Consider the following 22732-nt stretch of genomic DNA (forward strand, 5'->3'; position numbering starts at 1 on the left):
TAAACTGTAATATAGAAGGTGAGGGCTTCAGTGCAAACTAAGGACCATAATAATGATATATAATTTCTAAAGCTGGGGCCTTCATATTTGGCCACTGGACCTCTTCCAAGGCCTTAGGCCACATTCCCACTGCCGTGAGCCCGCCGCACCGTAGCACGGCGGGCACACGGCAGCGCGGGGAGAGGAGGAGGAGGAGGTGAGTGCAGCTCACCCCCGCCCCTCTCCATAGCGATGTATGGCCGCGGCGCCGTAATACCGGAAAAGATAGGACATGTCCTATCTTTTCCCGGGCTACAGAGCGGTACGGTGCCGCACGTGTGCTGCACCGTAGCGCTCCCGTAGGGTGCCGCGAGCCCATAGAAGTGTATGGGGGGCGTATATCGGCCGCATATACATCGGCCGTAAATACGTCCCCCATACTGTAGTGTGAATGCAGCCTTAGGCTATATTCACACTGCCGTTGCCCGCCCGTACCGTAGCGGGCAACGGCAGTGTACGGGGAGAGGAGGAGGAGGTGAGCGCAGCTCACCCCCGCCCCTCTCCATAGCAACCTATGGCGCACGGCGCCGTATTACGGGAAAAGATAGGACAGGTCCTATCTTTTTCCCGGGTACGGAACGGTACGGTGCCGCACCGTACCGCTTCCGTAGGGTGCCGTGCGCCCATAGGAGTGTATGGGGGACGTATATCGGCCGTATATACGTCGGCCGTATATACGTCCCCCATACGTTCGTGTGAATATATCCTTAGAGTGACTGATACTGTACAAAATTTAACTGAACAATGATAACTTGCTGATATTTTAGCAGAATGCAAAAACCACTAAAAAGTCACTTAAAGGGGAAAAACCTATTCCTATAATGGGTGCACAAGGGGGGTCCTAACATAACACGGGAGTATTGTTTGCGGCCCCTGATATGCAAACATTTGTTCAGTGTCCAATTAAACTTTGTTATATGTGAACTTTCCAAGCTACACTCCGAGTAGACAATGAAAGTTATAACAAAATATATTCTGTGCTGCAAACTCGTAAAAAATAGTTGCTCTGTACCTTCTAGAAGACAACTGGTTAATTGTACGTAAGTGGTTTTAGTAAATGCTTCACATTTCGTCTCGTGTCTTTCAGCTTTAAGCTGTGAGTTCTGAATGTGCGTTTGATTACATTATAATTAAGGTAATTCTTTTCTATTAATCCAATTACACGCGCTGGGTAATTACTCGGGATCTGCAGCGATGGTTCCTAGTCGGGGGCACAGAAGGACTAATACCAGTTACTTTACTACATTTTATACATTGAATATGTGATTTGTAATACAATATATACAGTTCCTAAAAATTAAGTGATTATTTAAAGGGTTATTAAAACACATTGTGCAGCGAGTAATGGAAGATTAACGGATCACCGCTTATTAGTGCTGTGTCGGAAAAATCTTATTGAGGAAAGCTTTCATGTTCACGCTATATAATTAAGACACCGGGGTATCACATAAAGGGGCACATTTTCTGTCGGACTTTGTTGACCCTTATGTGGCGCAGCTGCAAAAGAAGGTGCAAAGTGTGCCAGAAAATTGGCGCACACCCCTTAGTAAATTTGCCCCTTGTTCTAGTTACTGCACTGAGCAATATTAGAGAGCATATAGCAGTGATGGTGAACCTTTTAGAGACTGAGTGCCCAAAACTGGAACCAAAAGCCATATATTTTTCACAAAGTGCCAAATGCCAAATGCCAATTTGAAGTAACTTATTGCTCCCTGCTGTGTCACAGATTCGAACATACTGGCATCCTGAAGACACCAATACAGAAGAAAGATGGCGAAATTCTGATTATTATTGTAGCTTCCTTCTAAGGTCCCCTTAGCAGGATGAATCAAAGGCCCTGGAAAGGGGCTTCAATGATAATCCAGCTCTGTCCACAACTCCTTGCTCCTCTTGTACTTCAAGTCACTATAAAATAGTGCTGAACAGGACACAGCAGGGCTATCTGTGACTGCAGGAGTCCTGAATGGTGACCTTTGTGCTGGATGATGGCCTGGGTGCCCAAAGAGAGGGCTGCGAGTGCCACCTCTGGCACTTGTGCCATAGGTTTGCCACCACTGGCATATAGGAATGGGCCCAAATTTGTCAGAAACTTGTGGAAGCAAATACAAAAACATTTGACCCCAGTCATACAGTTTGAGGGCAATGGTACCAAATACTAATGAAATGTATGTCAACTTTTGATTTTGCAGAAAGTCATAAAAAATGGGGTAGAAAAATCTAATTTTTTTGGGTGGCGGTATTTGGGAAATATTAATAAATTTGGTAATTCTAATTGACCTTAAAATGGGAAAGGTTCATTCTGATTTCATGTCAGATAGTGAGAGAAACATCATATGTTTCTTTTTATATAGTGTCTGTAACGTTTTTATATATATATATATATATATATATATATATATAGGCAGATCTCCCCTGTTGTGAAGCAGATGAATGATAATTATCTTCTGCTGCGTCCGCTAGTAATTATCCTGCAGAAATCTACAGTACACGGCGTGCATCCGGGAAATCCCATTATGACACTTAATGAACGATTCATTAGCAGCGTAGAAGAGAAGATGGAATGTGTATCCAGCAATATCTGATGGAGAGTTGTCTTCTTACACTGGACAGAAATTACCGTAGGACTGCTGAGGTAAAGAGAATTGTAGGTAAACAGCGATTGTAGTGGTAAGAAAAAAACACAAGATCAATTTTCTAACTTTATTATTTTTTTAATCGTCTGCCCACAGAACTTCCATGTGATTTTGCTCTCCCCAATTGGAAATACATTAGCTTTACTGGTTGGGTTTTGTTACCGATTGAATAGAGAATGGATGCACCCGTCTCCTAATTTATTTACAATTAGCGATGCTAAAACCTTGTTCAGGTCCCTACCCGAACCCCGCCCAAACACCGACCCCCTACAAGTGACCCCTGAGATTGGTGCTTGGTGTTATCTGTTTAATTGCCACTGGCAAGGTTACCAGCGGCATTTAAATCACCCCAGCCGTTCGTGCCTGCATTACCATGTCGGCAGGACTGCACACCTCCACTTTAGAGAGAATCATCACTCCAGATTATGTCATCGGGAGCTACAATCATCCCCAAAAGTAGGCCCTGCGCCCCCAGTGTGCTACTTTCGGCACACAGGGTTTAGCCATTTAAAGAAAATCTACCACAGGATGAAGGACAGTAAACCAAGCACACTGACATACTGGTGTGTGCCCCCTCTTGCAGGATCTGCTCTTCTCTTATCTTCTTATGCCTTGGATTTTACAAAAAAGGCTTTCAAAATTACGCAAATTAGCTTGAGGGGCTCTACACTCCATAGCTGTTAATTGAGCCCAGAGCCCTTCAGGCACATTTTCATATTTTTAAAGCCATTTTTTTTGTAAAAACGAATGCATGAGAAGATAAAAGAAGAGCGCATCCTGCCAGAGGAGGAGCACACCAGTATGTCAGTGTGCTTGGTTTACAATCCTGGTGGTAGATGTCCTTTAAATGCAGAACCGTTTGTGGGTATTATTGGTGGGGGTTAAGTTTCTAATGAACACCCTACGAACCCAAAATTTGAGGTTCAGGTGCGCTTGTCCCTACTTAAAATACATTGGCCAGTGATGCATCTGTCCATCACATACATTGTTAGACTTGATAATAATGTGCGTGATCCACAGAGCAGAATTCATAATTCTGCATTCTTCATAGCTCAAATTTCCTAACAATATGCGGAGAGTGACGATATGATCACCTCTGGAATAGATCATCCAACATTACTCACCCCAGGATATCTTACACCAAGATGACAGAAGCAGAAGGACACATGGATAGGAAATAAAGAAAACCAGACGAGTCACATTTCATCTTTCTACAAAGCATTCAGCAACTTTATCAAGTTACGGGAACAAAAAAATCCAATAAAATAGCAAATATAAATAAAACACGACTAGAACTATGTACAAAAAGCTGGTGCGTGTAGTTCGCCAGACATTGATACAGTGCATTAAGCATTGGAGAGGCTACACGCCCTAAACATGTGAACGTAACAGCAGGAGCCCGGGAGAACATGAATAGAGATTTGTACAATTACTACAATATATAGTTGAGACTACAAGTTGTAAAAGTAATTTCTATGTGCATAGCAGACGTATAGTACGTGCGCTACATAGAACTCTATATGTAATATCCCCCTGATGGGTCCTACATGGTTAATCTTTGGGAAAGGCAAACTATCAAGAGCAGCACTGAAAGGGTTACGAGGTGTTCCACACCAGTAACATATGTCTTGCGTCCTATCTAGGCTTAACATAAATTAACATTACAATTATAATAGCAATTATAATAATATAATAGTCTACTAGTATGCTACAATAACCAAGACAAGTACAGTGTCCGTACAGGACTGCTCACCCTGGAGAGATGAATTATTGCTGAAATTATGCAGAAAAAGCCTAAAAACTTTTAGATCTATAGCCATGTTGTATGGTCCTCAAGTTTGGATGAAGTTTTCAAGTCTTGCAGGATATCATGACTACTCCTATACATCCATGTACACATTCAGTATTACAGTATATAACATTCCCAAAAATAATATACTCAATTTACAGGGGGAAATACTCCCTAAAAATAGATTAAGGCCTTGTTCCCCCCATGACTTTGCTTTAGATGGTCATTTTACCCATATATCGGCTATATAAAGGCAAAATGGTAAATCCCCCTTCTCCATTTGCTACAGAATGACTCCCCGTGAGGCCTGTTACAAGTCTGTGCAGCATGGAGAGGCAGTATATGGTAGAGCAACTTCCTGTATGTAAATGAAGGGCGGTCCCCTAAACAGAAAGTGAACTACCATGAGTTTTTGCAAGAGGAGAAAAAAAACAGAATTAGGATGTAACTCATTCCAATATCTGAAACCCTCTTGGAGGATGCTGGAAAGTCATGCTGGGGTTGGTTACAGATGGATAATAGTTGTGCTCAGTCTTTTTACATATATCTATTCTATAAAAATAAATGGACCGATGTACATTTCCCTAGTATGGGTGTGGGAAAATATATCAAATCCTGGACCCCAGACCAGTATCTAGGAATTTCTCTAAGTAACTAGTCCCGAGGATTGGGACAACACAAGGTGTAAGGAGTCTCTATAGAGGAATGCGCTGAAACAAAATCCTTTGGCTCCTCCCCTTTAGCGTTGTCCTGCTTCCCGGATCCTGCAGGCCACTGCCGTGATGAGGGCTGCACCCTTTCCACTGCCGTCTTCAGACTGGAGAAATGTCACCTGACAATTCGGGGAAAGCTCCTTCACCGTCTCGTGCATGATGGTAGAGAAACTAAAAGGAATAAAAATCAAAATTTACAATTGGTCTATATTTGGGTATATACAACTGCACAGTGTCTTGTGTTATAATGTATGTATTTGTATCATGCATCAACAAGGCTATGAATCAAATACAACTCTGTTGTAGAGCCAGGGTGCATTGTGGGTAAATATAGCCCCAGGGCCCTCATCTCTCCATCATCAAGAGGTGCTGCCCCCCTATGACAAGACTGACCTATAGTGGATCTCATATGATAGACAAATACAGTCCCTGCTTAGCATATACATATGGTATTTGGGTTAGTTGTTATTTGTGTCCTTGTGATCCGTGGTGGTCCCATCACGGAGACCCCCACTGATCAGCAAGTTAAAAACATAGGCTAACTTGTCGTCACTGGAGAACCCCTTTATACCAAAGGCTAGATTGAACTAAAACTTACTGTGGATGAAGTTTGTAAAGGGTCCCATCTACTCCCACAGTGACTTTTAGGAAATCCAATCCTCGGTTTTCTCTGATCTTGTCAACGACTGCAGCCACTCCGGCACCACAAAGCTGAGCACCTCTCCGGGCCACTGCGGTGCACACTTCCTTTACTATGATACTGTCATCACACGTGCTGTTCAGGCCAAGATGTTGTAGGATGGAGCGAACCTGAAGCAATGCCAAGCGGTCGCTGCCCAAATCAGATAAGAGACATAACTTTAGTAATCAGAATCAGAGAGAGAGGTCATATAATCATAAAGTAGACAAGACGTTCCCTCACCTCTCGATCTGAGACAAGAACTTGGTTTCGAAGATGCCCCTGGTCTTCAGCCTCTCGGATATCTTTCCACGGAACAGCAGCCCACGCTTAGTAAAGTCAATCAGGACGTTCCTTACAATCTCCCCCAGGTACATGCCACTTATCATCTTCTCAAACCTGTACCAAGGAAGGTATTGCTGTTATTATGGCAAGAATTTGCAATTATTTCTCTGCTTCTATGGCAGAAAACTGGCTGAGAAGCAGTGCCAAATCTCCCTCAGAGTGTATGACAGCTTATTATATAGGGGACAGACATCTTTTGTAGGCCCAACAGGGTGACATACCTCTGCTTGCCAGGATTCAGCGACAGTTCATCCACCGCTCTGTCAAACTCTGTTCGGAAATCTTCCAGACAGTCGTTGTCACCAAAGGCCCCCCACTCCATGTTGATGCACATTCTGCCTTCTTCTCCTTCTACCAGCTCCACGTTTCTCATCTCCTCCATGTAACAAGCATTGCTGCCGGTGCCTGGGGTTCACAAATGAAAAATAAGGGATGACCCTTCTTAACCCTGTGGAGCCAAGCTATAAACATACATATGTAGAACCTAAATATACTCAATGGAGCAGATTTCTCAGGGCTTGGAAGGCAGCACATGATTCTCATTCCCCCAATGAGAATGAGATTTATGATGTAATATTTTGTAGTAACCACTAAATGGCACCTCCAAGGAGACACAATAAAATGTCCTTCCTGCCCGATTGTGGGATACAGCATATCATCCCATCCGTGTTAGTGCAGGAGTAAAACTACTGTAGCTACAATAGCTGAGGTTTTAGGGTTGTGTTTCTTGATATATATTAATGTTTTTTTCTTACCAACTATCAGTCCCATTTCACAATGTGGGTCTTCATAGCCACAAGTCATCATGGTCCCCACCGTGTCATTCACCACAGCTACTACATCCAAGTCAAACTCCTACAAGTACCAAAACAGGTCAGTAAATACTGGAACATATGCAAAAGCTGGATCATTAATGACACACAATTCCCTAATAGTGTATAGGACGGCGTGTTTCCTAAAATGTCCTTTGCTGTGGAATAAATCTCTCAGATTACTATTATTTAGACTCTATTAATGACTTATCTTTATGATAGGCAATGCCAGGCCCCAGTGCAAAATGAGTGCCAGGCACCTAATTTTAATATTTTGTTTGTAGTATTAGTCTTCTCATCTAATAAAGATACATCTTACGGGCTCATTGGGTCTGGTTGCGACCGCATCCTTTGCACCACCTCACCCCCTGCCACTATACTCTACCCCTATAAATATATTATATATATTATATAGTAAAGCAGTTCTGAGAATACCCACCTCCCTCCTGTGGATGGCTTCTTTCAGGAGGTGTACAACGTCCTCCCCTTCACAGCCGGATGCTTTGAAACCTTTGGTCCATTTGAGGAGAATTCCCTATGGAAAAAAAATATACACAAAGCTTACTATATGGACCTGGCAGGAGTCTGTATGGTGAGCCAGCACAATGCCCATATGGCAAGTATGTCCATACATGTGTGTCGTGCCGATAGACTCCTTCACCAGATGAACTCAACTGAACCATCAGAATTAAAGGAAAACCCTCCGATTGCTTCACAAGCCGATTAATCCTCTGTGATTACTCCAAGTCACTACTGAAAATTATAGGATATAGGCTCAGCAGGAAAAGCCTGCATTACTCATATTGATCTATATCTATAACCTCACTCAGAAAATAAGGGTGTGACCAGGAGGAGATTAGCACCATTTTTGGCTATTAATATATACTGCAATGCTGCAGCAGCAACTGAATGTGTCATTAAAACCAATGGAGTCAATTGATCTTTTACCTTGGGGGAGTAAAAAAAAAAAAAAAATTACAGCAGATCTTCCTACTTTACATTGTACTGTAACACTTTCACACACTTTGCGCAAAGTCAAGTGGGTGTATATATGGAGTAACCCTGTGTCCGGCCATTATATGATATGTATTCTACACTTTTGCCCTCTTCGGGCTCTCTCTATAATTCTCATGAGCAGTGACTAGCTGCTATGAGGTCCCCCATACACTGCTCACAGAAAATAGAGGACAATCTGTTCCATATCTCCTCTCTTTCTTGCCTACAAGAGAGTTCGGTCCAAGAAACTCGCTCTGCGCACTGCCGACACACTATGGGGCTTATTAACTAAGGTCCTGCGGCCGCATTTTCGTCTGGTTTTCTGATGTTTTCGGGAGTTGCACCGCTGGGACAGGGATTTAACTGGCGATTGTGTCGCACGCGAATCAGATTGTGGCGCGGCTGGGCTTTCATGCGACAGAAATCGGGGGACTGTCGGACGATCCGACTAATTAGGACTAAACGTGGAATTTAACATTCAAATTGTGTTGCAATATCAAGCCCTTACATGCACCAGGAAGGAGAAAATTAACTCCGTCGGACCTGAGCGGAGAAGCGACACACATGCAGGATATCGGGTGCACGATCTTAGTGAATCGCACCACAGTGCATTATCATCGAACAATGCACTTTGGGCGAACTCCTCGGACAGGTAAGTTAATGTGACACAATGGGGCAGATTTACTTACCGGGCCCATTCGCGATCCAGCGCCGCGTTCTCTGCGGTGGATTCAGGTCTTCCGGCGATTCACTTAGGCAGTTCCTCCGATGTCCACCAGGTGTCGCTGCTGCACTGAAGAGCATCGGAACACACTGGAGTTCACCGAGCCATCCTGGGTGAAGGTAAGCGCGTGTCCCACGACACTTTTTCTTTTTTAAATGCGGCGGTTTCTCCGAATCCATCGGGTTTTCGTTTGGCCACACCCCCTGATTTCCGTCGCGTGCATGCCGGCGCCGATGCGCCACAATCGGATCGCGTGCGCCAAAAACCCGGGGCAATACAGGGAAAATCGTCGCAAAACGGAAAAATTCGGGTAACACGTCGGGAAAACACGAATTGGGCCCTTAGTAAATGACCCCCAATGAGTTTTATTCCCACATTAAATGGGATGGATAATTAACAGGGAAAGCTCATTTATAATTTGCTCAGCCGACGTATTTACATGGGGCAATTATTGTGAACAATTGCAGATACGATCAGATCACCACCCAATGTAAAAGGGCCTGACATGTATTAGAGAGATTACCACAGAGAACAGATTGAGGATTACAACCAGCACAGAATATTCTGTTTTTGCCTCCAGTTACCTCATCCAGGCTGTTCTGATGACACGGGAAAGAGAAGGTGAACCCCATGGGTAGAGATACTCCTTTCATCCCCATGTATTCTAGGAAATCAGCAATGCAGTGGACTATGTGGTCAAACAGCTGCAAGAAATGACAGATAAAATACATTTAGTGACGTTTAATGGTACATGACCAATGTTACAAACGCAGAAGAATAAATCCTTCTCCACATATAACATTTATTACAATTTTCTTTTGGGATAATAGCCTTTGTCAGCTCTCACCTCCTCTCCAGTTCCTTGCATGACATCTTGCGGGATGGTGTAGATCTTGTTGTGCATTTCTACTCCACGTCTCATCCCGTTGCGAACACGGACCAGGAGAACGCGGAAGTTTGTGCCCCCGAGATCCAGCGCCAGGAAGTCACCTCTCTCTGAAAGATGATATTGTAAACATTACTCTGGTTTGTAGAATCAGCTTTATACAATATAATCTCTTCTATTCAAACATATTAAGACAGACTAATATTATGTGACTGGGGATCTGAAACTCCTTCCATAAAAAGCAGCGCACACATTGCAGCTCATCCCCATACATTCATTAAACAAGTGTCCTCCCCTCACCTGTGCCATCAGGCGTTGACCGCACATACGTCGGCAGCATCTTGACGGTGGCTTCTTCATGGCTTGACTTTTTCAGACCTCTTTCCATCTCAACTCCCATGATCCTCTTAACCTCTAGAAGCTGCTTGGTGCGGAGGTTCAATGCTTCAAGTGTCTTCTCACGCTCATGGCGCTGGTCAGCCAGTCGGTAGGCTACAGCCGTCACCATGGCGGCTCCTTTACCGCTGCCGTCTTCTGATCGGATGAAGCGGATGTCACACTCGGGCACCAGTCTGCGGACTGTCTTCTGAAGAAGCCGTGCAAAGCTACGAAAAGAAAAACATGGAGCTGCTCTAGATTTGGCATTGGAGGTATTGGATCGCCTACTGTTGTATAGTCAGATTTCTATGTCTAGTTTAGTCTTCCTTCCTGCTGTGAAAGGTTCATGGACTCACTGTGGGTGGTTCTTGTAGACGGACCCATCTACTCCAACCGTTGATCTCAATCTTTCCACACCTTTGTTTTCTCGGATACGTCTCAGGACCGCAGCAAGCGTGGCGGCACATAGGTTGGCAGATCGAGAAGAGACTATCTGACAGATGCGGTGTGTGGCTACACAATCCTCATGTGAGGGCTCCAGACCCAACTTGCTTAGGATCTGATGCGCCGTTTTGATGCCTTCTTTATCTCTGTAGAACCGGAAAAATAAGTTAGAGTCAGGATCAAGATGTGGTATTAAGAGAGTCTCAGAGTGAGCCTTGTGTGTAGTCATACACAGGGTTAAGGGTAAAATTACACCAATAAGATCACTAATCAGAAGAGTTTAGAAGCTTAGTAACATTAATCCTAATTATTATTATATCATACTGCCCACTATGGATAAGTATATAGATTTTAACAACCCAAACAACAGATCTTGACCTTGAAGGTTCTTACTTTTCGATCTCTGACACGTAGCGGGTTTCAAAATGTCCCGTGGTCAGAAGATCGGCTGTGATCCTTCCTTCAAACAACAGATCTTCCTTTGCCATCTTGACCAGGATGAGGCGCACAAGCTCCCCCATATACATACCGCTGATCATCTTCTCAAACCTGGAAGTGAAAAACAGTCACTTTTACATGAAGTGGATTATAACTACTTCTTAAATATTATTACTTAGAGTTTATAAGAATTACAGTTTACAAAATATCATCCCCATGGTTCATTTGTCAGGTAACAAGGTATTAGACAGGTCAGTACCTGAAATAACCAGAGGGTGGCAGTGTTGTAGTGTTATAACATTGCCTCTATGTAACACAGGGAGGGAGTGCATGTCCTTGTGTAATAGGGCTGCAATCATCCTCATCATCCTCAGAGGCAATGGCAGATATGTGCTGGCATGTGGGAACTAGTCCCAGAAATCTTATCCGTAGATCACATGCCTAGGAGGGAGCGTTATTCTTATTTCACAATCTGATACTATTAGAGAACAATGAACTCCGGTTATGAAGAATAAAGGAACAGAGTGACCTGACTTGCTGAACCGGCCGTCCCAGGAATCGATGCGAGACGGTCATGTGGTAAGACTAATCTTAAGACACTGTGTAGTAAAATCTCTCAATGGTGTAAATGTACACTTACATTTGTTTCCCAGGGTTTAAAGATCCCATGTCGATTTCTCGGTCAAACTCTGTTCTGATGTCGTTCAATGATCCGTCATCCCCAAAAGCTCCCCACTCCATATTGACACACATCCGCCCCTCGTCACCTTCTACAAGGTCTATATGACGCATGTCCTCCATGTAGCAGGCATTGGTACCAGTTCCTGTACAGATTACGACACATTAAAGAGGTTAGACAAGACAGAATATGGACAGTAGAGACAAGATCTTTGTGTCCTCAAAGGAAACCTACCATTTAGAATGGTCGGTGTAAGCTGTAAGTACCGAGCAACAGCTCAGGGTGAGCCGGTGCCGGTACTTACTTTCGTTAGTGTTATAAACCGCGGTATCGCGGTTTTAACACTTTTTAAACTTTACAGCAGAAGGGGCTTCGGCGCTGCGCGCGACCGTGCTATTTCCTACGTAGGCACGCGCACAATCGTGCGCACGTAGCGCCGAAGCCTCTTCTGCTCTAAAGTTTAAAAAGTGTTAAAACCGCGATACCGCGGTTTATAACACTAACGAAAGTAAGTACCGGCACCAGCTCACCCTGAGCTGGTGCTCGGTACTTACAGCTTACCCCTACCATTCTAAATGGTAGGTTTCCTTTAATATATACAGTATTGTATCACCGCCGATTCATCACTTACCAACGATAAGTCCAATCTCACAGTTGTGGTCATCATATCCGCAGGTCATCATGGTGCCCACCGTGTCGTTGACCACTGCCACAATGTCAATATCAAAATCCTATAAGAGAAGAGGGAAAATATCAAGTTGTACATAAAAATATTCAGGCTCTATGAAGGATTTACTTAAAGGGGTTGAAAAACATGGCTGCTTTCTTCCAAAAACAGTACCACACCTGACCAACTAAGCTCCATTTATTTCTATACAGCTGAGCTGCAATACCTGCACAAACCATGGTCAGGTGTGGCGCTGTTTTTGGAAGAAAGCAGCCACGTTTTTAAACCCCTTTAAGTCATACTGTACACAAGTGTATTACGGATTAAGGGTTAAAATCCATCATGATAAACCAGGGACACTTACTCATAGATCAAGGCCCTGTGACTGTGGTCATCTTCTTATATTTGTTTTCCCATCGCCTCCTTCCTTCTAAAATCAACTTTAAAAGTTGTGCTAATGAGCTTGAAGGGCTCCTGGGAGTGTTACCAGAGCTCCTCTGGCTCCAGCTTCATAGGTTGTTACACTGTCTACCTCCCTCTGCCTGCTGTAATATCACACAGTGGGAGGGAGAAGGATTCCATGCACAGTGTAACAACCTGCGTAGATGCAGCACGTGAGTAAAAAAAGAATATAAGAAGATTACCACAGTGCCTGGAGTAAGTGTCCCTGGTTTATCATGATAGATTTTGATGATGGATTTCCTTTTATATATTTCCGGACTGCTCAGGGAACACTTTAAAAGGAAAGTTTGTGAATGGGAATAGGTGGTGGTCCTGGTAGTCAGTAAGCCATGGTATATCCTAGCAATACGGCATCAATCACTAGAAAAAATTATATAAAGAGGACCCATCTGCTTCAGTTCCTAAATTTTTTCCATCTGGACTAAAAAATTCTGGGGCATCTTTTCTCATAACGCATTATTGTTCCTCTGTTATTCCTCCATAAAATTTACTATATTGCCAACTGGGCGTTACCATTTAGGGGCCCTTTGAAACCATCCGATCCGAGGTGTCGGTTTTTAGGTCCCTTTCCCACAAATGATTTCTGAACACTCGGCAGACAACAGATGTCACCATAGTGCGGTCATCTTTTCACACACGTTTCAAGGAAGTTGCTCAGAATTGTGAAAATGTGACACAACTAGGACGACACTAGGACTAGAAAAACAGAAGTTTGGAGAGGACTGAAATCTCACCAAACTTGGACAATCTAAGACTTGGTCCGTAGCCAATTGATCTTTTTGATAAATTGGCTATGAATGGTTTTGTTCCCTTACCTTGTGTCTCCATCGTCCCTCCCGTATAGATTGTGAGCTCCTCCACCTGCATTTGTTTTTGTTTTGTAATGTATGTGACCCCCTTACTGATTGTACAGCACCATGGAATTAATGGCGCTCTAAAAATAAGTTATAATAAAAATTTTATTCAGAAATTGTTGGGAGGAATAACAGAGGAACTCCATGAAAAACCAAGAATAAGTCAAATCCCGGAAATATAAACAATGGCCCCACTTACCCCACGTTTCTTAATGGCTTTTCTTAAGAGAGTAACCACATCTTTTCCTTCCACACCGGAGGCCTTGAATCCTTTGGTCCAGTTCACCAGGATGCTCTGCCCAAAGAGATTTATTATAGTGTAAGTATATTATTGGGGTGATGGACTAGAAGCTCAAATATTGTATGACTTAAAGGGGTTGTCCACATTAAGCAAATTCCAGCAAATAAATAATATTTTTTGTATAAACTAAAAGTTATACAAATTTCCAATATACTTTCTATATCAATTCTAAACGTTTTTTTTTCTAAATCTCTGCTTGCTGCTATCCAACAGGAAACTTCATTCTTTACTTCTTGTAGATAAACACCCGGTCCATAATCATGTGATGTCCCACAGGTAGTCAGCTCGTTAGTATCACACAGCTCTGATTACATTGGATGATATAACGAGCCGTGCACCTGTGTGACATCACATGACCAAGAATATAATGAGCCGTGCACCTGAGTGACATCACATGACAAGGAATATTACGAGCCGTGCACCTGTGTGACATCACGTGACCAAGAATATATTGAGCCGTGCACCTGTGTGACATCACATGACCAGGAATATTACGAGCTGTGCACCTGTATGACATCACATGAACAAGAATATATTGAGCCGTGCACCTGTGTGACATTACATGACCAGGAATATAGTGAGCTGTGCACCTGTGTGACATCATATGACTGTTAACCGGGGTTTATCTACAGGAAGTAAAGAATTAAGTTTCCCATTTCCTGTTGGATGACAGCAAGCGGAGATCTAGAAAAACTGTTAAGAATTGATAAAGAAAGTACATTGGAAAACTTTTCATGTAGACAATATCCATTATTTTCTCGAATGTGAACAACCCCTAGATCTAATATTCTTATAGGCAAGTACAATGTCAGCTGGGTTATGGCCAAGCTTATGTAAGAGCCTGTAGCATAGGGTCTATACTGTACCTAGGTTATATAATAAGGCACATTAGGTAACAGGACACAGGATTTCTGAACACCTTGGATAAATCTGACAATATCTGCGCCAAGCAATACGAGCGGTCAATCGTCACAGCCTGAATTGCTCTTGTTTTATCAGTCCTCAGCGTTTTCATGACGCAGGCTGATCCCAGCGATAGCGGCGGTGAATGCAGGCGGCAGCAGATTATATATCCTGCCCTTCCCTGCCCTTGATATTACACACAGCAACGTGTGATCAGACAAAAATCCCTTTCCTGCCTGACTACAGATTAGTAAGGGAATATTATTATCCCCGGGGTGGAAATATTTCATAAATCTGGTCCCTAACAAGTAACAGTGTATGACAAGCCCCTCTATGCACTACACGTCAGGGGGCACCTTTAATTTCCACCTTGGCAGATAGACTCAGCAGGGGGCACATATTCATAAGAATAAGTGTACTTATTATAATGCTGGTGTCTAGACACTGAGGGGTAAACTGGTATAAACCGCTATATTAATAATAGTTCTGGCAATGATGTAGTCCTGATACTGGAAACTTGCTATGAACAGAACCAGGATGATTAAAACCTAGACCCGAATCTGTGGTAAGGGGTAAGGAGGCTAGATCAGATTGATTTTGTTTCCTACAGGTAGGGGTTACACTAGACTCAACAATCTGGTATAGATCACCTATGTAAAGCCTCATAGACATGGACGCGTGTATATCACGGGTAACGGACCTTGCACGTCATTGACACACGGGTTGAATGTGAATGAGGCCTTAGGTAGGCTATTATTGCCAAAACGTTGGGAGGGCTATGTCCAGCACCCCTTGGGCAATTGTGGAGTCGGTTCATCAGTAGTGCATTATAATGTAGGTTGTTTGGGCAGTAGCCCAGAGCCCAAACCATTTAGGGGGTCCGTGGCCACCCAAAACACCCACCAAATTGTATATAGAGAAGGGCCCTCACTGATGAAATCCTAATACATCTGTTCCTGCTCTCAATAAACATGTACAGCCATTTCAGGACCTTTGAAGGTCCTCCAACGCTCCTGAAATCGCAGATTGAAAGCAGGTAGAAGGGACGCATCCTCTATTCCTCAATGGAGGAAGTGAATTCCAGACTTCTAAAGACTATTATTATATTTATACAACCAAGGGCCCATGGCAGTCTTAATCCACCCCTGTGGCTCATACACGGGGTCATGTAAACCACCACCACATGTCCATGGAAATACATGAGGACATTTATGTATATGAGGCCTAAGGGCCGTGTTTTTCCACCATATTCTGCCCATTTTGTGAGATTCTCTTCATCAGTCGACCCCTCTAAAACCATGATGATGATACAGGACTGTCCTCTGCTCACCTCATCCAGCTTACTTTGGTGACAAGGGAAGGAGAACGTGAACCCTAATGGCAACGTCTTGTCTTTGATGTTCAGCTTCTCCATGAAGTTGGCCAGACATTCAGCAATATGGTCGAAGAGCTGGAAGTGGAGTAAAAGATGGATATGTGACGCTTTCACCTTATATAACTCTTTGCATAAACATTAGATCTCTGCCAAACATCTATCTAGCTACAACAAGCCATTAGGGCAATCTGAGAGGGTTGGCAGCGCTGCCTTTGTGGTGGGAAACCCCATTAACTTGTGCGCCTCTCATTATAGGATGATTTCCTTCTGGGAATGGATCCAAAATAAAGTGGGAAAAGCTTTCAATTATACATCCCCCACCTTTAGTATCCGCTTCTGGTTTGTGCTGAGATAACTTGCAGCAGATATAATTCATGAGAAGAGAAGAAACTGCTTTATAAAACGGGATTGGTCACCGAGGTGATTGTTTAGTGTTTACAGCTCCTGTGGTGATATTTGTGTCTCCTTGGAAACAGACTACAAACAAACCCTCTGTAGTCTGATCCCAGCAATCTTTTGGGTAGGGGAAAAATCTTATGTCTCAAGAGGCGTTTATATTTTATTATGATCTGGTCCAAGCTCTGGAGCCACCCCAAATCACAAATAGGCGCTGGCACCTCTACTGTTTAACCTTACAACCCTGGCACTTCTTATTAGAGCTATACTGGATTTGAGAGGGTCCAACTTTTACTTTTACCCATCTAGCACTGTGCATGACCCGCTTAGAATATCCTACATGCTAAACAAACAGTATTTTCAGCCTCTCCATTGTTTTATATCAGTGTTTTCTTTGCCAAGCCCCGGACAAAACATGTCAGAGTGATTCAGGGCATTAAAGATGGCAGGAGCTGGGCAGAGCGGAGCCAGGATTGTGCAAGTTATTGTAGTCTAGGGTTTGTGTTTTTATTCCCGAAATCATTCGCTGGCAGAAAAATGATACTTGTGTGTAAGGGGGAGCCGCGTGCGGGGTATAGGAGCCGAGGGAATGCTGAGGAGGGCAAATTGTACAGCCGGATGCCCTCTGCATGACTTGTAGATGACTGGCCCAAAGTTATGTTATATGCCTCTCATAGAACCTGAGAGTGTGAATATGTAAGTTATTGAATAAGTATAGGGATTAAAGAGGTCTTCTAGGTGAGAGACTCTGATTAAAGGGGTTGTCCAGAGGCTGAAAATCATAGCTGCGTTCTTCTAAAAGCACCGCCACACTGGACCATGGCTTGTGTGTGGTATTGCAGCTCAGCTTTATAGAAATTAATGGATCTTCATTGAAATATCATGCACTGCCCATGGCCAGAGAGGAGCTGTTTTTTTAAGAAAGCAGCCATGTTTTTCAACAGTGGTCATCTGCTTTGTGGTTGTAAAACAGTCCTTGACGCCTCTATCCTTACCTGTGCTCCACTGCCCCTCATCAGGTCTTCTGGGATGGCATAAATTTGGTTCTCCATCTCCACTTTCTTCATCCCATTATCACAAACTTTCACTCTCAGGACTCGAAAATTGGTTCCTCCTAAGTCCAGGGCCAGAAAATCTCCATTTTCTATAGAAATTATTAAAAAAAAAAAAAAGATAGGTGTGTGTTACTGAACAAGTTTATTAGCGACCTTTGAATTGACATTGACCCTCACTTAGGCCCACTTCTGTGTGCACATTTCCCGTTGTTTGCGGCCCTGCTTACATAGGGGAAGGGGGGGGGGGGTCGAGCTCACCTTGCCCATGTCCATTCAAAGTGCCCCGCCCATTCAAGGTGCGATGAGGCGTAATAGAAGTCAATGAGGACCGTGAGCCCAAAATAAGTTTGTGTGTATGAGGCATTATAAAGAGAAGCTTCTATTTACCTATAATTGATGTAAATCTATCATTACATGGAAATAACTAAATAAAACAATAGGGTGACTTCCAGAATATTTACAGTATTAGTCACTTAAGCCTCAAAAAGTTGGCTTGACTAACCATTATTCCGCCCAACCCTGACCTCAGCCGAGCATGCATGTTTTTTTAAAGGGAAAAGGGAGTAAACTACTGCATGCTACTTCTGCTGGTGGCTTATTGCCTCAGAAACAAATATGTCGACATGCCAAAATCCAATATTTGTGCTCATTCCTCTCCCTAGAGCTGGGACAGGCTCATAAACATGAGATGCTTGGCCCTGTAAAATTGTCCATATTTTGCCTCTACATCTACATGTGATATCCATTGGTCATGACGTGATGCCTTATTGTTTATAACAATTTCCCTTGGACTAGGGAGAAATCCCACAAGATCTCGGTCAGTGGAATGGATGCCAGATGACTGATAGGGAGTATTGGATAAGAATCTGCATCAATGACAACCTGACATGACCTGAATATGTACAGTGATGGGACTTTATACCCACAGGGGCCTACAGGATGTTTTACACGTTACACGAGTCATACAAGAACAACTCGAACGAAGGGACTGACTGGTGTCTGGGCCCAGGGCTAGGATTAGTGACATCATCCCTTAGGGGCAATAATGTCCCTTATTGTTGGATACTGAGGGTGCCTAAATTTTATGTAGGATCTAATTCTATTCCTTGCTGCAATCTACACATTAAAGGGGTATTCCGATTACAGCAAATTAATGTTATTGTTTGTATTATAAAGAGTTATTCAATATTCCAATATACTTTCTGTATCAATGCCTCACGGTTTTCTAGATCTCTGCTTGCTGTCCTTCTATAGAAAGCTTCTATGTTTACTTCCAGTGGACAGAAATCTGACCATGGTCACACAGGTGCACGGCTCGTTATATCACACAGCTCTGATTATTCTCTATGATACTAATGAGCCGTGCACCTGTGTGACCATGGTCAGATTTCTGTCCACTGGAGGTAACATAGAAGCTTCCTATAGATTTAAAGCAAGCAGAGATCTAGAAAACTGTGAGGAATTCATACAGAAAGTATATTGGAAAATTGTATAACTTTTTATCATAAAGAGAATAACATTAATTTGCTGAAATGGGAACACCCCTTTAAGGATTAATACACATGGATTAAGTCCACCATCCTGTCATTTGAACAGAAAGTATGAAAAAAAATTGCACCATTAAAAGACTTTGTTGTAACATTTGACAAAATGTTGTGTTTGACTCCCCATAAATTCGGATGACCTTATGGGGTGGAAAACCACTTAAAGGAAATTTAACATCAAAATCAAGCATCTCATACTGTAAGCTCCTGTGATCAGGGCTCTCACTACTATTATTCTATATGACTGTTTGTACTCTGTAATGTAATATTGTGTTAGTATATGTCCCCTATGATATGTAAAGCCACTGAGTATGATGGTGCTATATAAATAAAGATTATTATTATGGATAAACCATGAGCACTAACTCACAGATCCATACCATGGTGGTCTTCTTATATTTATTATCCATGGCCTCCTTCTTAAAGCAACTTTTAGAATTATGCTAATGAGCCAGAAGGGCACTGGGGGGGGGGGGTCACCACTGGGGTGGGGGGGGGGGGGTTCCCCACTGAGCTTCAGCTTTTTCAGCTGTTTCACTGTGCACAGTGCCTGGATCTATGAGTAAGTTCCCTGGTTTATCATGATGGATTTTGATAGCAGATATCCTTTACGTTGTCCCTATATTGTTTGCAGCCATCACCCCATGCCTTCTAACCCTTCTTGTACACATACACTCCTAGCCGTTCTGAATTGGGTAGAGGGGAATGACCTCAGATGGCGGCAGGGGCATAACTTGGAGAGGCAGGGCCCCATAGCAGATGTGTGAATGGGGCCCCTCAGAAAATATACATATTTGTATGCTCACACATTTATACACTCTTACATACATACACACATTTATGCACTGAAAAATATGCTGCTCAATGTGCAGCATAATAAGTATTTAGTGCTTCACATCCTCCATTCTTTAATGTGTCAGGTCAGATACCGGGGCCCCCTTACACTGTGGGCCCCAGAGCAGCTGCTATGGCTGTTACCGCTGTAGTTACGCCCCTGGGTGGTGGGTTACCTCCGGACAATAAAAGGATGAGTTATGTTAACAACCAATGCTGAATATGTCTCTGCATCAAAATCTAAAAGTGGTCAGCACAAAACTCAGGTAACATAACTCTAGTATGTACATGTACTGACCCCCGGATAACATGACTATATATCTGTTCTGTATACACAGAGGCCAGTTCCAGTCCTCCCAGAAGCCCGGACTTCTTAGCTAGAATGTGTTATATAACAGAGCATCCATGGAAATGTACTAATAAATCCCTGGCTGTAATAAAACAAGTGCCCGGCCTGCCAACCTGCTTGAGAACAATTCGGACACGTCTGCTTGGCAGTGCCTAGGATGAGTGATGGTGACCTGCCATGACCTCGGGCAGTGCTCTATTCCAGGCAATGATTCTGCTGTGCTGGCTGCAATGTGAAGGATAACACTGCCCAGAACCATTGTCCTCGCACAATACAGACCAGAGTGCCAGGGGATTTAACCCCTTTATAGCCAGGTTACTGAATGCATTCAATATGGACAAAATACACATACACACACAAAACTACCAGGTTTCTCCTCATTGTCAACGCGTGATGGAAAACATCTGCTTTCTGGGAATATCTCCAAATCCTAGATGCAGTTGTTCCTGTTTTTTTAACATGAGCAGCTGTAGTAGAATACGGTGTAACACAAGCAATATGGAGATTTCTCTAAGAAATTCATAGGAACTTGTTGGAATAAGTCAAGATCTGAGGACAATTTCCCCCTTAGAACGTAACTCGCCTTTCGACAGACCATGATGAGTAACTCTGTTTCCGGTCACTTGTAACCTAAATTTTCTTACATTTTTCCCCTCTGTAGTATCAATGTGTAAATGTTTAGCCTGCTTAGAGAGTGTAGACCTGGCTGCTGTGACTCCTACTCCCCCTCCCCTCCGTATATAGTTTCTATATACTCTGATACTTCATTAATCTGCTGTCCTATTGCTAGTAGGAGAGAATTCAGCAGAGTGCAAAGCAGATTAGGAAGAAGAGGGAGGAGGATAAGAGCCAAAGTAAGTGGAGAAAGACGCATTTTACTCTGATAAGATAGAATACTTTGTATTTACTTGTACTATTCAAGTTTGTTGAAAAGTACCATATATACCCGAGTATAAGCCTAGTTTTTCAGTAAAAAAATATCAAAACTCACCTTTCCGGCTTCCCCCGCTGCTGGCTATATACTGGGACAGGGGGCTGGCTATATACTGGGGGATATGGGCTGGCAGGCTATATACTTGGGGGCAGGTGCTGGCTATATACTATGGGGCAGGGTCCGGCAGGCTATATAATGGGGAGGCTGTGACCAATGCATTTCCCGCCCTCTGCTTATACTCGAGTCAATAAGTTTTCCCAGTTTTTGGTGGTAAAATTATGGGTCTCGGCTTATACTCGGGTCGGCTTATACTCGAGTATATACGGTAAGAGTCTTTTTTTTTTAAAAAAAATCCTTACATTAGTGGTGACAGATGTTACCGATGATGGTCACCTACCCAAAAAAGGGGAGAAACCATCAGCACCATTATTCAGCAGCAGACAATGTTATACCGCTCCTCACCAGGTACAACGAGAAGGACTTGCTGATCAGGTATATGTCACCGTCTGCTTCATTATTAATACTGTGCACTTTTGCTATAAAATGTACTTGCATTATCCACCCCTCAGGCCTTTGCCTCATACAGGGTGTGTACTTATGCAACCCATGGTATCTGTCCAGAGGGACCTTCAGTTAATTTAGTGAAATTCTTAAAGAGGACTTATCATGATGATCTGCAAGCTATATGTTATAGAGCAGGAGGAGCTGAGCTGACAGATATGGGATAGTTTTGATAGAAAAGTTCCTGTATAATGAGTAATGTATTCATTTATCCCTCTGCTTGTTCTGGGATTGGGAGTCCAGTGGGCGGGGCCTACTCATTGACTGACATCCTGGTCATACACATCCTACAGTAGTCTTCTTATATTCTAATCAGCCATCTCTACTGTAATAAAAGGAGATATTGTTACTAGTGATATTCCAGAACCTATTACAGCTGAGACTGGATCTGTGGCTCAGCCCTGTCCATATATTATATGCCCTAGTTTTTACATAAGTAGGGGAAAGGTAAAGTTTAGATGAGATCCATATGTAGAGCTGAAGTCCCTATGCCATACGCGTGTGGTCCATTAAAAAAAAAAAAAACTTTCTTTAGGCAGATTTTGGCAAGAAAAAAGTGATTTATGGGACTCCAGGTCCCTGTATAGGAAAGCAGAGAAACAGTCTGCTACTTCCTATGTTAATATATACTAAGCTGCCCCATACACCTATATATAATGTATACTAAGCTGTACCATACACCTATATATAATATATACTAAGCTGTACCATACACCTAAATATAATATATACTAAGCTGTACCATACACCTAAATATAATATATACTAAGCTGTACCATACACCTATATATAAAATATACTAAGCTGTACCATACACCTATATATAATATATACTAAGCTGTACCGTACACCTATATATAATATATACCAAGCTGTAACATATACATATATGTAATGTATACCAAGCTGTACCATATACCTATATATAATATATACTAATTT

The 22732-nt window shown here is 42.9% G+C and overlaps 1 protein-coding gene across 1 annotated transcript in view; it reads right to left on the reverse strand.

Annotated features, from left to right (window-relative positions):
* Window positions 1-3873: 3873 nt before the first annotated feature.
* The window catches only part of LOC140127770 (hexokinase-2), a 29182-nt gene continuing 10323 nt past the window's right edge, over window positions 3874-22732 (reverse strand). The window contains exons 3-18 of the mRNA XM_072148839.1: window positions 17509-17657; window positions 16073-16192; window positions 13738-13833; window positions 12187-12286; window positions 11517-11700; window positions 10832-10987; window positions 10351-10584; window positions 9917-10221; window positions 9578-9726; window positions 9315-9434; window positions 7450-7545; window positions 6954-7053; window positions 6420-6603; window positions 6097-6252; window positions 5773-6006; window positions 3874-5345 (exon numbers count right to left, since the gene is read on the reverse strand). Coding sequence (XP_072004940.1) covers window positions 5201-5345; window positions 5773-6006; window positions 6097-6252; window positions 6420-6603; window positions 6954-7053; window positions 7450-7545; window positions 9315-9434; window positions 9578-9726; window positions 9917-10221; window positions 10351-10584; window positions 10832-10987; window positions 11517-11700; window positions 12187-12286; window positions 13738-13833; window positions 16073-16192; window positions 17509-17657 — 2528 coding nt within the window. The 3' untranslated portion in view covers window positions 3874-5200. The remainder of the gene's footprint in view (window positions 5346-5772; window positions 6007-6096; window positions 6253-6419; window positions 6604-6953; window positions 7054-7449; window positions 7546-9314; window positions 9435-9577; window positions 9727-9916; window positions 10222-10350; window positions 10585-10831; window positions 10988-11516; window positions 11701-12186; window positions 12287-13737; window positions 13834-16072; window positions 16193-17508; window positions 17658-22732) is intronic.

Source organism: Engystomops pustulosus, chromosome 4, assembly GCF_040894005.1.
Source record: "Engystomops pustulosus chromosome 4, aEngPut4.maternal, whole genome shotgun sequence".
In the NCBI taxonomy this organism is placed as follows: Eukaryota; Metazoa; Chordata; class Amphibia; order Anura; family Leptodactylidae; genus Engystomops; species Engystomops pustulosus.